Source organism: Podarcis melisellensis (assembly GCF_964234715.1).
Source record: "Podarcis melisellensis genome assembly, chromosome: 2".
NCBI lineage: Eukaryota > Metazoa > Chordata > Lepidosauria > Squamata > Lacertidae > Podarcis > Podarcis melisellensis.
This window is the reverse complement of record NC_138529.1, coordinates 19,759,597-19,775,924: the sequence shown is the minus strand read 5'-3', so window position 1 is coordinate 19,775,924 and position 16,328 is coordinate 19,759,597. Positions and strand designations below refer to the sequence as shown.

At 46.5% G+C, this 16,328-nt stretch overlaps 2 protein-coding genes across 7 annotated transcripts in view; one reads left to right on the top strand and one right to left on the bottom strand.

Moving 5' to 3' along the window:
* ITGA7 (integrin subunit alpha 7) overlaps positions 1-2,209 on the bottom strand; it is an 89,992-nt gene extending 87,783 nt beyond the window's left edge. For 4 of the 5 annotated variants that reach the window (XM_081898522.1, XM_081898523.1, XM_081898526.1 and 1 more), the window contains exons 1-2: positions 2,174-2,209; positions 1,374-1,451 (exon numbers count right to left, since the gene is read on the bottom strand). In XM_081898522.1, the coding sequence (XP_081754648.1) occupies positions 1,374-1,451; positions 2,174-2,194 (99 nt within the window). In that variant the 5' untranslated portion in view covers positions 2,195-2,209. Of the gene's footprint in view, positions 1-1,373; positions 1,452-1,562; positions 1,637-2,173 lie in introns of those variants that run through there. The other variant, XM_081898524.1, reaches the window with a different exon arrangement.
* RDH5 (retinol dehydrogenase 5) lies at positions 1,384-15,263 on the top strand. Of its 2 annotated transcripts, none has more exons than XM_081898913.1 (5): positions 1,384-2,097; positions 7,397-7,732; positions 8,891-9,149; positions 12,658-12,821; positions 14,914-15,263. In XM_081898913.1, exons 2-5 carry the CDS (start codon positions 7,417-7,419, stop codon positions 15,135-15,137), a joined length of 963 nt encoding a protein of 320 aa, XP_081755039.1. In that variant the 5' UTR covers positions 1,384-2,097; positions 7,397-7,416; the 3' UTR covers positions 15,138-15,263. The 2 variants fall into 2 exon arrangements, with proteins under 2 accessions (XP_081755039.1, XP_081755038.1); XM_081898912.1 differs by having other exon boundaries at positions 1,386-2,105.
* Positions 15,264-16,328: the final 1,065 nt, after the last annotated feature.

Below are 16,328 nucleotides of genomic sequence, written 5' to 3'. Positions count from 1 at the left end.
TTCTCTGAAGGTCCTTTTCATGCCTTAACAAAGGAACCGTTCTCCGGCTAGTTTTGTCCTAATCTACTGTGATTCAACATGCAGAGCCTGCTTGTTAGGGGGCGGTGTGTGTGTGTGTAATGGAATGAGAAGAGGGTTAAGCCCCCCAAGTTCCAGCCTCCCTTCCCTTCCCCCCCCCCCCACTAGCCAACCTTGCCGCACAGGAGACAGAATCTTCTATAAAAGCCCAAGGAAAGCAAAGTCCTTGACATCTCATACCCCTCCTACTTTTTCTGTGAGATGCCTTACTATTCAGTCTCTTCAATCCCACTGACCTCTTAAAAGTAGATTTCATAACTGTAGTGATGGGAGCTCTTGAATCAACAATGCCTTTTCATTACATTCCTTCCAAGCAAGTCCATTGATCACAAGACTTGGGGCAGAGCTTAGGCATGGGATCCTAGCTTCCAACGCACTCCTTTATCCTGCGCACTCAGATACTTTCTCATCCCCTTACGGTCTCAATGGCAGGTTCCCTCTTGGACTTAGGAGGCTCTGTCCCACTTTAAAGCAGAGAAGTGGCAGTGTCCGACATTTCCTCCAAGTTGCTTAGGATTCCCAGCTGAACAATGTCCACACATGGAAGCAGCCTTCATGTGAGCCTCACTTTGGTGGAGCAGGAGATGCTTAACGCTCATCGCTACACTGCTTTCCATGCTGCATGCTTGGACGCTGGTGGTATTTTTTTGTTTTTAGTCAGCCCTCCTACCATATTTACACCCCCACCACATGTGAACATAATTCCCTGTTTCCTGGCATCCCCTCCAACATAACACCGATATTCCTTGTTTATTTGATTTAATCTGACTGGTGTTAAATACTATCTCCAAATTAATTTATAATAATTTTCTTTTATTCTTATAGACAACATTTTCAGTGTAAGATTCTCCCATATTTCCCCCCAGCTTTGACTATCTGCCCTGCTGTCTCCTTTTCCCACACCTCTTTTAATTTGTCTTCTTGATCCTCCATTTCTACTAATATTTTATAAATTTCACTGGTAGACAGCCCTCTTGCCAGAGTTCTCAGGGAAGTATACAAACAATACCATAAAATGCAATTCATAGTTCGTTCACAAAATGGCAGTGGACAGGGACTACCTAGCCATCTCCAGTCCAAAGGCCACACAGAACATAACAGGCTATATTCAGCCAGGACCCATTGAAATTAATGAACCTAAGTTAGACACGGCTGCTGACTTCAGCGGTTCTACTCTTGAGTAACAATTGTATTGATTACCACCCTATGTTTTCTTAAAAACTGAAGTCCAAAAGAGAACAAGGGGGGGCATGCGAACTTATCTCAGTCCCATAAACAAGGCGACTATGACTTACCACTGAGTGTGCCACAGATGCAGCAGATCTTGAGATGCTGTTTGCAATGGGAGCAGCGTGGTGGACACTTGAACTTCCCTAAGGAAAGGTGGGATACAAAATACTTTAAATAAACTTCAGATGTGCATCTGATTTACCCTGACGTGATTAAACTATGGAAGGATTTTTCAGTACCAGCTTTCCTCTTACCACACCCTCCGGTTGTTTTCCCTTCTCAAGAGTTTTATTGTATGTTTTATGTTGTGCATTGCCTAGGGCAGTTTTTAAGAATAATCACATAAATGAAATTGTTTTTAACAAATAGTCTTGTTCCACCCCGAGCATGGTCCGTGAGGACGGGTTTCAAGGAAATGCAACTCTTGTATCCTTGTATCAGCTTCTTCATCATAGCCCAGCCCTTTAGGTCTAAGATTTCTCCGATTCCTCAATACACAGCTCCTGAGAGATTTAACTGGAATTCAGCTGAGTGGAGGTTAACCGGGCAGATTGCTTTGCAGCTGCATCAAGGGTTAATGCTGGGGCTGTGTCCCTGCCCCTTAGCGTCCACCGGGAAGCTGATTGGCAAAGGCTCTGGCTTCTTGCCCTCCTGGACTTTGGCTAGGAGCAGAACTCTTGTCCGCTCTGTACAGCAGAAGCCAAGCAGGGTAAATAGTCCTAGACCCAGCAGAGACTAGCTGCTGCTTCTGCCGCTGGAGTCTGCCAAGTTTATCAACAGCTGCATCTGGTGAGAAGGTAAGGACAATGGGTGGGCGGGGTGGTATTGCACTCCACCTAAGTCCCAGGAACTTAACGGAACAAACCTGAACCATCTTCCTCTTCATGGCTGCAACCCTGTGAATGGCAAGGTGTGCCGCTGATCAGTCCATCTTGCAGTTGAGGAAGCTGGGAGGGGGGTGTCTAACGGGAAGAGCTGAAATCCGAGTGTGGTCTTGACACCTGAATAAACTTACTGTCTGCTTCAGCGCAAGTAGCGGCTGCTCTCTTCTTGAGGGAGCTGAAGTCACACGTGCAAGACGGGAGTGGAGTTAGGAATTCAGGCTCCTAAGCTCCAACTCTGGAAGAGAAGACCCACTTCCGAAATGTCTTAAAAGCTTGCTCTTTGAAATCTTGAGTTCTGTGTTGGCTGTGCCAATGCACAGGTGCCCATCTCCTCTGCATCTGGTGGGCTCTCACCACTGGGTTTGAGAAGTGGTATACACACGGCATTAGCTGCATTCCACATCTATGCTGCTGTTTGTTCTGAAATAATTGTGGTTTGATGCATCTACCGCCAAACTAGCTTTGATCCAAATTGAGGGGGAGAAAGATCAGCCTAGCTGCATTTTAAGCCAGTAACATGTACAAAGCCTCTCTGCCTTTAACTGGACCCGAGATCTTTCACCCTGAGCCCGATTCGTACAACTTTCTTTTGACATCCTCCCCTGGGGATGTCTTCACACTTGCCTTGGAACAAAGAGCCACTGGCATCCAAGTTCCGCATCCTTTCTCTTTGAAATGGTGTCGGATCACAACCCAAAGTTTATGCAGAAGACCTATGGATCCATGTAGATGGGGCACCATAAAGTGACTGCAGAGGGTCTCTTGAGAGGGGGTGGGAATGTTTTTTTGAAAATATTTGGCCTGGTCTACACATGCAGTAGAATGAGGTGGCAAAACTCTGTGGCAGCAGAGTGAACTGTACAGCCCACGGGTGAGAAAGAACATTTGTGATCACCTTTCATGTCCTAACAATACCCAAAGGGCCAGAGGATTTTCTATCCCTGCCCTAAAATTTAGTTATACTGTAGTACCTACTAAAGAACAGTAGCCTAGCCGGTTCTGCATCTCTAGACATAATCACCTTTGACCCTCTGTTTTGAAAAAAGAGTGTGACCTCTGCTCTGTACCAGGTGAAGTAAAGGGAAAGGACCCCTGGATGGTTAAGTCCAGTCAAAGCTACTAAGCCTGCCAGGTAAATCATACATGAGACTTAAATTCATGCTGGAAAAATAAAGACCAATAAGCATTACTATCATTTGCTACAACTGCTAGCACAAAGGGAAGAAATCTTAACTCACCATCCCTTATTTGGCCTGTCTGAGTGAATAGCAGACAGATGCTTATGAATTGTTTTTGAGCACACAAATCCTTCCCTGACCTTTCGGTGCTAGATGAAAATATGAAGCTGCATCATATGGTATGTAATGCAGGCCTCATGGTCCTTGACCCTGAACAGGACCAGGCCACTTACAAAACCGGGTTATGAAAGCTCCCCTGATCCTTGCATTCTGGAGCAAGGGGGAAATCCTCTAGTACCCAGCTGCTGGAGTCTCAAATGTATGGACTGAGCGTCCGTGTGAGAGAAAGGCAGGCATTGAATTCCCCTAGAATTGAACTGGCATTAAGGTACCGCTGTCTCATCCATGTCAGGTAGCAGATGTCAAATAGGTACCGTGTTCGTTGCTGGATCAGTTCAGATTTGGACTCGAGACTGAACATAGTGCCTGCTGACAGAGATTTCCCAAGGGATACGGCACACTTGCATTTTTGGCTGTTGATTTTGTTTCATGATCCCAAACGAAGTCCGACAGCTAGGATGCCCTGCTTTGCTTCCCATCTACTGCCTGGGGGTTGGGGGGGGGCAAATGACAAGCTACTTTTGCAAACTCACAACCTTGAGCTCTTCATGAATTAGTCCGGAGTAGCTTTCTTTCAGCATCTTAAAAAGCAGAGACATCACCTTGCCAACAAAGGTCCGTATAGTTAAAGCTATGGCTTTCCCAGTAGTGGTGTATGGAAATGAGAGCTGGACCATAAAAAAGGCTGATCGCCGAAGAATTGATGCTTTTGAATTATGGTGCTGGAGGAGACTCTTGAGAGTCCCATGGACTGCTAGAAGATCAAACCTATCCATTCTGAAGGAAATCAGCCCTGAGTGCTCACTGGAAGCACAGATCGTGAAGCTGAGGCGCCAATACTTTGGCCACCTCATGAGAAGAGAAGACTCCCTGGAAAAGACCCTGATGTTGGGAAAGATGGAGGGCACAAGGAGAAGGGGACAACAGAAGACAAGATGGTTGGATAGTGTTCTCGAAGTTACCAGCATGAGTTTGACCAAACTGCGGGAGGCAGTGGAAGACAGAAGTGCCTGGTGTGCTCTGGTCCATGGGGTCACGAAGAGTTGGACACAACTAAACAACAAGCTTTCTTTGCTGACAAGTTTCCCAGCACAGCTTAGAACTCCCTCTTTACCCACAAGTATGCATGTAAAGAATGGCAGGGTCCTGTGCTTCTGTTGTTGCTTTTACCACATGACATGTAAAGTATGAGGCCAAATGTGCACACACATTCTGTGGTTTAGTAATTGCTGAATAGTTTGGGTGATTTTTATTTTAAGCATTATAAACCAGTTGCTGGTGATGGTGCGGCAGTTGGTGAAATCCACAGAGGAATTCATTTCATACCCATCATGAGTTTACCACAAAGGTGGGTCCAGCAAGCCTCACACAGTTGGGTTTTTGAAGCAACTTCAGAGCGCCTGGTGGTGAGCTTGGCTGACATGGAAACACACACAAACTCCTCACAACACTCCTGTGAGGTAGTTAAGGGTTGGGGAGTGTTACTAGCCCAAAGGCACCCAGTGAATTTCATAGGTGAAAAGGTATTTGCACCTGGGACACTCGAGTCCTAGCTGGTGACTCTAATCCAGGCATAGGCAAACTCTGCCCTCCAGATGTTTTGAGATTACAATTCCCATCATCCCTGACCACTGGTCCTGTTAGCTAGGGATGATGGGAGTTGTAGTCCCAAAACATCTGGAGGGCCGTGTTTGCCTATGCCTGCTCTAATCGCTATGTCATGTTAATATTACCTAAGCAGGGATATTATTGGACTTCCATCAGCTCCAGCCAGGGATGACTGGACTTGTAGTCTAGCAACAACTGTATAGACCCCTGGCTTAAAGTATATTAATATTCTATTGCAACGAGTCTGTATTAATTGGCCTATTTTAAAACTTAGAGGTTTTTGCTCTGTGCCTCAAATATATCTGCATAAAAGAGTACAACCCTACGTTATGCCTACGTTTGTCCAAAGAACTAAGACACGAAGCTGGAAATCTGCTGCTGCTGTTGTTATCCCATCTAATCTCAGTCACACCCAGGCCTGTGGCCTAGTTTAGGGCAGGTCGCCATGGCAATCGCTAGAGCAGGAAGGATGTGGAGGAATGTGTGGCGTAAAATGTGTGTATGAGCCCCTGCTTAGAGCTGTGGGAGCAACCAGGGCTGATAACCTGGCACTGTTTTATTGCTCTTGGCCTGCACTGCCAAATTCTCCCGCTAGATGCAATAGCTCTGGAGAGAGTTTGCTTGCATCTACCTCAGAGAGTCAAGTGGTCATATATAGACAAGGACAAGGCTGACTCCACTGAGGACACTGCAAGTTGCAGGCTTTGATCTGGAAGATTCCCAATCCTTGGCTCCCTGAGACTTCTAGCTTCTCCATCTGTGTTTAGCAGAGTTCATCCAGATGCTATAACTTATCATATCCACAGGAAACCTAAGACTACATGCACAATGGGTGCAACTGAATGTTGCACGAATACAATCAATCCATCAGCATAAGCATTTCTGCTTGCCACACAGAATGGTCTTCTCTCCACCCTCCAGACCAGTTCAGAGCTAAACCACGTGGGAAACTGCTGTCAAATATAAATAACAAGCTTAAAGCTAGTTAATGCATGGAGGGGTGAAGATCACAGAGTTGTATTCCTAGACCTGGTTAGGTCACATTCCCTCACCTCCGTTTAGGAGGAAGTGTTATTAGATCTCCCCTTCTTCCACATCATGTTCCCAAGCCAGCACAGATGCCTCAGTCCCAGTTATTTGGTTTTGTTTTGTTTTGTTTGTTTTGTTTGTTTTTTTAAAATACCAGCTACATTATGGTGAAAAATGTAGCATTACTTTTAGTTTGGTTAAAATATGTTGAGGGTTAATTAAAGCATTTGTTTGTTTCTGAATAGCCCCTCATCATCTCTTCCTATTACCTCAAAATATATAAAGGACAATCTATTTTACCTATTTCTTACTGGCCCTTCACCATAAGATCCAAGGATGGGTTACGGTATGTAACAACATTATAGATAAAGGGACCCCTGACCGTTAAGTCCAGTCGCGGACGACTCTGGAGTTGCGGAGCTCATCTTGCTTTACTGGCCGAGGAGTTGGCATTTGTCCACAGACAACGTCCGGGTCATGTGGCCAGCATGACTAAGCCGCTTCTGGTGAACCAGAGCAGCACACGGAAATGCCGTTTACCTTCCCGCCGGAGTGGTACCTATTTATCTACTTGCACTTTTATGTGCTTTCGAACTGCTAGATTGGCAGGAGCTGGGACCGAGCTATGGGAGCTCATCCCGTCGCGGGGATTCAAACCGCCGACCTTCTGATTGGCAAGCCCTAGGCTCTGTGGTTTAGACCACAGCGCCACCTGTGTCCCTAACATTATATACCAGTATAAAAACAGATAAACAGTGACATTTTTTAAAAAGCAAGTTAAACCATTACAAAGTGACATAAATTCAGCCAAAGAGGTGGACCTCACAAAACAAAATACCTTAGCTGCCAAAGGCCAGGGTTGAGAATCTCCCAAGAGTGATTAACATGACTGATTAGATAACAGCAGAGTAGAACAATATCAACAGACAGCTTCGTTCTAGATTCAGAAGCCTACCGATTCTCAGGGATTGGGAATCTCCTGCCCTCCAGTACAGCCAATGATCTAGGACAGGGTTTCCCAAACATGGGCCTCCAGCTGTTGGACTACAACTCCCATCACCCAGTGGTCAGGGATGATGGGAACTGTAGTCCAAAAAAACCACACAACTGGAAACCCTGGTGTAGGGTAATGTAGTCCAGGAACACACTAGGTTTCCCACTAGAGCCTGGCCTATGTGATTAGGACACTGAAAACAAAAGCAAAATTCAGTACTTAGAGCTGAGAGACTTGTGCTCAGCCCACCTTGCCCATTTCCCCTTACCCCGCAGGTCTTTGTCGAGACTCTACTATGTTGTGTTGCTATGCGCTGCTCTTCAGTATCCTCTGGATTGTGGTCTGGTTCTTGCGCGACCGGCAGACATTGAGCTCCTACAAGGACAAGTATGTCTTCATCACAGGCTGTGACACGGGTTTCGGGAACATGCTGGCCAAGCGCCTGGACAAGAAGGGCTTTCAGGTGCTGGCCGGTTGCCTAACCCAGAAGGGGGCCGATAACCTGCAGCGGTCCAGCTCGCCAAACCTGCGCACCATCCTGCTGGACGTCACCAACTCCGAGAGCATCTCTAAAGCCGTGCAGTGGGTGAAAGGTGAAGTGGGAGAAAAAGGTGAGTCTCTCGCCCCGGTAGAGATCCTGGGGGTGGGGGGCAGTGGGGTGAGTCAGGTCTGAGTGTGTGTTATGCTTCTACAGAAAACAAGGAGAAAAGTCAAAGTTCTGGACGCTGAAGTCAACTTTCTAAAACTGCAGCTTTCAACCAATGCAGTTCTAGCTGGGACAAGAAAAGCTCTTGAAAAGAGCAGGGATTTGACTGCATTACTCAAAAATCACAGGGCTGCTTACCTGGCTGTACACCAATGTGCTTAAGGATTAAGACAGCAGCACAACTGCTAGTATAATTGCTGCTTTGCTGCTGTTGCTGAACTTAAGCCGCTGCCTTATGCCTGACCATTGACCCAGATAGCCCAATACTGTCAACACTGGCTGGCAGTGGCTTTTCATTGTTTCAGGCAGGAGTATTTCCCCAGTCTCCTAGAGACTGAAACTAGGTTGTTCTGCATGCACGACATGTGCTCATTAATGCTCGAGTTGCAGCTTATTATTACTAGCTTTAATTTACAGTGTGGTGTACTCATTATATTGCGATCCCAACATAGGTCACAATTATACCCATTTTACAGGTAGGGAAGTGGGATAGAATAATTTATACTGTCATACCTTGGAAGTCAAATGGAATCCGTACCAAAAATCTGTTCGACTTCCAAAACATTCGAAAACCAAAGTGTGGCTTCCGAGCTGCGGAAGCCTCATCGGACATTCGGCTTCCAAAAATTGTTCGGAAACCAGAAAATCACTTCCGGGTTTTGATCGTTCAGGAGCCAATTTGTTTGGGAGCCAAGGCATTTGAGATCCAAGGTACGACTGTACTCTTAAACCCAGATCTCTAAGCTTCAGCTACAAGATGTTGGTAACAACTCAGCATTTTATCCCCCATAATAAACCTTTGCATACAAAACATCTCAGGCTTAATCTTTGGTATCACCCATTAAAAAGGGGTAGTAAGACTGAATAAGACCTCCACCTGAAATTTTGTGAGAGACGCTGGCAAGCACGGTACACCGTACTAGGTCATTTGAGACAACAATCTGATTCATTATAAGGCAACTTTGCGTAGCATCTTTTTTTCCCCACAGTGAAAAACAGGATGCTATAAAGCCAAGGTGTGATCTGTCTCTTTCCCCCCTCCCCAATAATTCTCCCTCTCCAGGGCTCTTTGGCCTGGTGAACAACGCAGGTGTGGCCAACCCCATTGGCCCCACAGAATGGATGAGCGTGGAGGATTACCGCAAGGTCATGTCTGTCAACACCTTTGGGGTCATCGAGGTATCTCTGGCCTTCCTACCTTTGCTCAAAAGGGCACGTGGCCGAGTGGTCAACACCTCCAGCGTCTTGGGTCGCCTCTCAGCCAATGGTGGTGGCTACTGTGTTTCCAAATACACTGTTGAGGCCTTCTCCGACAGCCTCAGGTAGGAGAACAGGTAGGGCTTTGCTTGTGCTCACCCCATAGCCACTGTCAAGTTTCCCACATCCAGTTTCCCACATCTGATTATCATGGTCCTTTGCTCCCTTATATTCTCTTCCATCCCTTTTCCTCCTGTTTATCTCATTTTCTCACATTCTCTCTCTCTCTCTCTCTTTTATATTTATATCTCACTTTTCCTCCAGGGAGCTCAAGCTCATGTACAGTGGTACCTCGGGTTAATTACTTAATTCGTTCTGGAGGTCCGTACTTAACCTGAAGCACCACTTTAGCTAATGGGGCCTCCTGCTGCTGCCGCGACGCTGGAGCATGCTTTCTGTTCTCATCCTGAAGCAAAGTTCTTAACCTGGAGCACTATTTCTGGGTTAGTGGAGTCTGTAACCTGAAGTGTATGTAACCTGAAGAGTATGTAACCCGAGGTACCACTGTAAATGATTCTGTGTTCCCATTTTATCCTTGCCACAACACTGCAAGGTTGGTTAGGCTGAGAGACCAAGGTTACCCAATGACCTTCAGGGCTGAGGGAGAGGAATTTGAACCCTGGCTTCCCAGGTCCCCTTGCCTGACACCCTAACAACTATGTGACACTGATTCTACATTGCCCTCCACAGTAAACCTACTTTATTCCAGTAGACATCCTCTCGCAGGGCTGGCCCACTCATGAGGCAACGTGAGGCAATCGCTTCAGGTGGCAGAGCCAAGTCCAGGGAGCATGTGGCTAATCTGTACTGCTGCTTGCCACCTTCTCCATGCCCTTGCCTCCCGCCACCACAGCACAGTGGCGGGGGGGTGGTGAGGTTGGGGGTGCAGCAGCACAGGTATGGTAGGGGAGGAAATGGCAGAGGAGAGTGGGCCTGGATCTGAGCAGAGGGAGTGGCCATAGGGATTGTTGCCTCAATCAACAACATGTCCTGGGCTAGCCCGGCCCTCTCTTCTTTAATCAGGGGTGGACTTTGGTCTTTCAGATTTCAGCAGTGCCCTGTGCCTGGCCAAAAAATTGGCACTCCCACCCCCTTGCCTTCTCTGTTCTGCTCAATTCTGTGGCACCCCATACACCTGGAAGTTCGCAGACATAGCTGGAATACTGCAGTTGACTTTCCGATCAGAAGGTTGGAGGTTCGATACGCTTGACGGGGTGAGCTCCCGTTGCTCTGTCCCAGCTCCTACCAACCTAGCAGATCGAAAGCATACCAGTGCAAGTAGATAAATAGGTACTGATTCAACGGGAAGGTAAACGGCGTTTCCGTGCGCTCTGGCTTCCGTCAGTGTTCTGTTGTGCCAGAAGCAGTTTAGTCATGCTGGCTACATGACCTGGAGAGCTGTCTGTGGACAAACGCCGGCTCCCTTGGACTGAAAGCGAGATGAGCGCCACAACCCCAAAGTTGCCTTTGACTGGACTTAATTGTCCACGGGTCCTTTACCTTTACCTTTTTACTGCAGTTGGAAGCAGTGTTCAGGCGGAAATAGGCAAAGAAAGAGAAAAGTCCAGGAAAATCCAGATGTATGGCAACCTATGTCGGCAGAGTCAAAACAAAAAACGTTTTTAAAAAATAAAAAAACACCTCAACAACTTTTGACAATTCCTTCAGCCTCAAGCTGAATTTTGCCAGCAGCCAGACTGAGAGGGGAGAAACACCTTAGATCAACTGCTCCTCCTGCTGGTGGAAAAGGAGTCATGTTTGCCTTTGGAAGGATAATGCCCAGTTCTGATGTGCTGTAGCTCATTCTGAGCCATGGCTTTAGCATCACATCTGAACACAGTCAGTGTCATCTAGAAAGGATGGTTTGTAGCCAACTAAGTGTTACTCAGAGTAGACCCCTTGAAATTAATGGGCTTAAATTAGTTGTTTTCAACAGGTCTACTATGAGCGTGACTAATGTTGGGTGCAACCCCGTGGATTTCACACTTCTGCAATTGGGAAATGCATCAGTCCATTTGGTGCCTGTCCTCAGCATAAATTCCAGACCTCCACACTTCGAAACTAGATGCTGAGACAAAGCCCAATCTCAAGCTATGCCTTTTCAGATCTCGGTCTACACACACACCTTCAAACTAGGCGAAACCAATTCAGTCTCTTCCCATCCTGCAGTTCAGCGAGTCTCAGCAGGCACTCCCATCCAAACAGGCAGAAGCGATCTTCTGTTCTGGTTGCTGATTAATTAGTGTATCAATTGTCTGCATCACCACCCTGGGCTAACTAGAACCTAACAGGAGAGCAGGAGTGAAATAACATAACAGCTGTCCAGACACTGTGGTCCAACTCCAAGGGCCTTCTGGCGGTTCCCTTGCTGCAAGAAGCCAAGTTACAGGGAACCAGGCAGAGGGCCTTCTCGGTAGTGGCACCCGCCCTGTGGAACAACCTCCCACCAGATGTCAAAGAGAAAAATAACTACCAAACTTTTAGAAGACATCTAAAGGCAGCCCTGGTTAGGGAAGCTTTTAATGTTTAATAGGTTATTGTATTAAATGTTTTGTTGGAAGCCGCCCAGAGTGGCTGGGGGGACCCAGCCAGATGGGCGGGGTATAAATAATAATAATAATAATAATAATAATAATAATAATAATAATTATTATTATTATTATTATTATTATTATTATTATTATTATTATTTATTAAGCTGGTAAGACCTACAGCATTATACAAACATTAAATCAGATTTTTTTAAAAAGCAGATCTTTAGATATGAAAGTGTGCAAGAGACTTCTTCATCGCCTTTTCCATCTTGTGTTGCCATGCCACAGCTGCTACAATTGCTAGGAAGGAGCAGGTTCACTGATAACGGCCTTTTCCCATGTTTTCATCCAGGTTCTAGCAGTGCAATCATGCTAGGGTTCCAAATTCTTTTAAGCTGCGATGTAAAGTAAGATAGGAAAAAGGAATTGTTTTGATGACAAAAGTCAAGTGTGGCATCACAAAGGGGCAAATTTCCCACAACAGGAAGCTGCTTGGGTGTTGAGCTTCCCTCTTTGTGCTGGCTGCACATTGGAGTTGCCAAGTTTTTTTTTGCTGGCAGCAATCCTGTACTTTTAGCCACTGCACAATAATAGGTTCAGCAGTTGCATTTCCCCCATAATGGAAATAAAGAGCTGTAAGCTTATTTTATGCAAAAAGTAAAGGTAGAAGCCCAGCCAGTAAAAAAAGGTGGAAGACATATGTATATACACACACACATGTTCACGATCACTTGATATAGGCTGTGTTTACCTTTACAGTTGCAATCAAATTTATTCAACCCATCCCCATTGCAAATCAGGTTTATTGTCAGAATTTCAGCTGTTTGCAATGAGCAAATCAAACAAAAAGCAATGGAAATAGCTCTGCACAAAGGATGCTTCAAGCAGTTTCCCCAAATTCAGCTGAAATTGCAACATACTGGCGTCTCCAGTCTCGCTATTATTCAACCCCTTCATGGCAAGCTCATGGAGTGTGTTCCTAATCCTTGCAATGGTGAGTATGGAATATGAAACTCCTCTTTTTCCCCCTCTTTTTTAGGAGGGATATGTACCATTTTGGGGTAAAGGTCTCTATTGTGGAGCCGGGCTTCTTCAAGACGGCTGTGACCAACCTTGAATCAATAGAAGCCTCCTTAAGGCAACTCTGGGACCGACTGAGCCCCGAGACTCGGCAGAGCTACGGTGAAGACTTCTTTCCAAACTGTGAGTACCAGTGCAGCCACTGACTGCTGGAGGGAAAGCAAGGTTAGATCTTGTTTCTGAAATACAGGGCTGTTAGCTGTACAAAAGAACAGAACAGGCACAGAGCAGCAAGAACTTAATTCAAGCCCTAGCACAAGAATGACTAACCTAAGTTTCCAGACCCAAAATGATCAAGGGTCTGGAAACTAAGCCTTATGAGGAACGCTTGAAGGAGCTGGGTATGCTTAGCCTGGAAAAGAGGAGACAGAGGAGAGATATAATGGCCATCTTCAAATGCCTTAAGAGCTGTAACATAGAAGAGGGAGAATGCTTGGAGGATTTAAGCAGAGGCTGGATGGCGATCTGTCATGGATGCTTTAGCTGAGATTCTTGCATTGCAGAGTGTTGTACTAGATGACCCTTGGGTCCCTTCCAATTCTAAGATTCTATGATTCTAACCTGTGGCCCTCCTGATGCTGCTGAACTACACCTCCCATAGACCCAGACTATCAGCCATGCCAGCCAGGACTAATGGAGGATGGAGTCCAACAACACATGGAAGGCCAATTTTCCTATCCATACTATTTCTCCCCTGCACCCCATTAAAGGTAAAGGTAAAGGGACCCCTGACCATTAGGTCCAGTCGTGGCCGACTATGGGGTTGCGGCACTCCTCTCGCTTTATTGGCCAAGGGAGACAGCGTACAGCTTCTGGGTCATGTGGCCAGCATGACTAAGCCGCTCCTGGCAAACCAGAGCAGCACATGGAAACGCCGTTTACCTTCCCGCCGGAGTGGTACCTATTTATCTACTTGCACTTCGTGCTTTCCAACTGCTAGGTTGGCAGGAGCTGGGACCGAGCAATGGGAGCTCACCCCGTCACAGGGATTCAAACCGCCGACCTTCTGATTGGCAAGTCCTAGGCTCTGTGGTTTAACCCACAGCGCCACCCACGTCCCTATACACCCCATTACTTGCAGCAAATTCCAACCCTGTTTCAGCTTCTTCTTTTTAACCATCACTCTTATCTTTCATCTGTCAGCTCCTAAGCAGCACAATCCTGCAATGGTTTCTCCATGGTTCAAGTATGTGCTTTAGTTCATTGGTAGAGGCTCCCAACACGAGCTAGCACTGGATCCCTTAACCCACACTACAACTTGCTAGGACTGCTGGTGCTTGCAGAGCTCCCTCCCTCCAGCCTTCCTTTGGTGGTGATGTCTTGGCATGCACAACTTCTCATATGAGGTGGGTGGGAAGGAAGAGACATACTCTGTAAGCTCAAGCTAATCTTTCACCTTCTAAGACTGGAGCTGGGCAGCTCGGCTCAGGCATGGAGACATCTGCCAGTTTCATAATGGGGCTTATAAAAGGATCAAATCCTTGGTGTACACTTATTTAGAGGCATGGGATTAGGGGAGAGTCAACTGCTACAGAAGAGAGGTGACTGCATTTTTTATTTCCTCACTACGTTCATATAACACCTCCCCCCACCCACCCACAACTAAGGAGCTGAAGGTTCTTCCACCTCCATGTTATCCTCACAACAACCCCGTGAAGTAGGTTAGGCCAAGAGACAGAGACTGGTCACCCAGTGAGCTTCCTGGCAGTGTGTGGTTTCGAACTCTGGTCTCCCAGGTCACAGCCCAACACTTTTAACCGTTACACCACACTGTGCCTCTGTTCACAATTTTAAGTTCAGATAAGAAGAGGTCATGTCCCCTGGGCAAAACCAACACGTGGTGCAATCCGAGATACGTGTTTTGTAATGCACGCAGAGCCTGTTACTAGTTCCTCTGAGTTTAACAGTGTTCCGAAAGCCATCAAAGTACTCTGGAGCCATAGGGTTACATACACTCCAAAAAAAGGGATTGTGCAGATGTGCCTTCCAACATAGATGCAAATAAAAAAAAATGCCAAGCATGTGCATAAAAGTTCTGATTTCGATCTGAAGTACTAGGTCCAAGACCAGGGAAACCAGGAACCAGGTGTGAGGAGGAGGAAGAGTGTAGGTAGTAATTAGGATGGATGCACTGGGCAGGCAAAGGTAGGCAGGCAGTTCGTAAAATGGTCCCTCTTTGTTTTTGATGACTGCAATTATACTTGCCTCTCAACAGACCTGAAAGTCCAGAAGTTCATCATGAACATCATCTGCGATCCAGACCTCAGCAAAGTGACCAACTGCATGGAGCATGCCCTTCAGGCCAAATACCCCCGCACCCGTTATAGCGCTGGCTGGGATGCCAAGTTTGTGTGGCTGCCAGTCTCTTATCTACCTGCCTTCATGGTGGACATTGTTTTGGCTACCATCCTACCCAAGCCAGCCCATCGGGCCCGCTAGACTTCCCAAACCTCACACCTCACCTCTCTCCAGGACCAAGCCTGTGGACCAGCTGTCAATCAGACAGACCACATTCCTTCGCAAGAACTATGAAGAAATAAAAGTGTCATTGTCAGTAGGAAAAAAGCTGTTTGCCCAGCCTGCTTGCTCCTCTTCCGCAGATCAAAGGGTGTTATGGAAACTTTCAACAGTCCTCCAAAAAAGCATGATTGTTATAGATCACGGTGTTTCTAAGCCAGGCACCAACCATATAGAAGGGAAAAATAATCCAGACTGGGAGCACGATTAGGGAGAAACCACACTTGCAGTGAGGTGGTCAACCAGTGAAGAATTAGAAGCAGAGGATATTGCAGCAGCTGAAGTGTCTAGGGAAGTGGTTTTTTTAAGGTTTCTAAAGCAACATTTTGCAAGAGATGCTCCCGACAGTTTGGCATAGAATCCTCGAAGGTTGAGGATCAAGAGCACGCTATACAGGGCAGTTGCTGAGGGTGGTGGGCTTTTACATCAGTCCGCGAAATTCCTGGCACTTTCACGAGTCAACACATTACAGGGCAATAGTTGCAGAGTACAGAAGCTGATTCAGAGAAGCTCAAACTCTTCTTTCTCTTCCAACCCACCCACCCCAAACTTCCAAAGGACCTCAGGAATTAACCAGACTATATAGCTTGAAAGTTAGCTGTTTCAGCCACGTGGGACACCAGGTGGCAACCTGGGGGGGGCAGGGCTGTTTAAAATGCATGCAGGTAGTTGAAATTGCCCACAAGAAATGCAGCCTTTGATATAGAAAAGGCTCCCCACCTCATCTTAAGATGGCCAGGATCTACTTGGAAAGGGGATAGATAAATTTAGTTGGCTAACACACATAAAAAGATGACTGTACCCCAGTTGAATATGAGCAACTGAGAGGGGCTGGTCCTGTGCAGAGGCAGAGCGTATCACCACTGGGTTAAATGCAAGCTTGCTATTGACATATGCAGAATTAGGGAGTCGGAATTTTCAGCCAAGCTGAAACCCTTCATCTCTCCACTGCAGCAGTAGAGTATGGGTCTTTCCCCCAAAGGTGCGAAGACATCCCAGTTGCAAGGTGCTGAGCAAGTAGGACCAGTGAAGCACAGAATGAGGGGAAAGCAACAAGACCTGTACTGTACTCTTTCTTGTGTCTTATTTGGGGCCTCAATCAATGGCACAGTT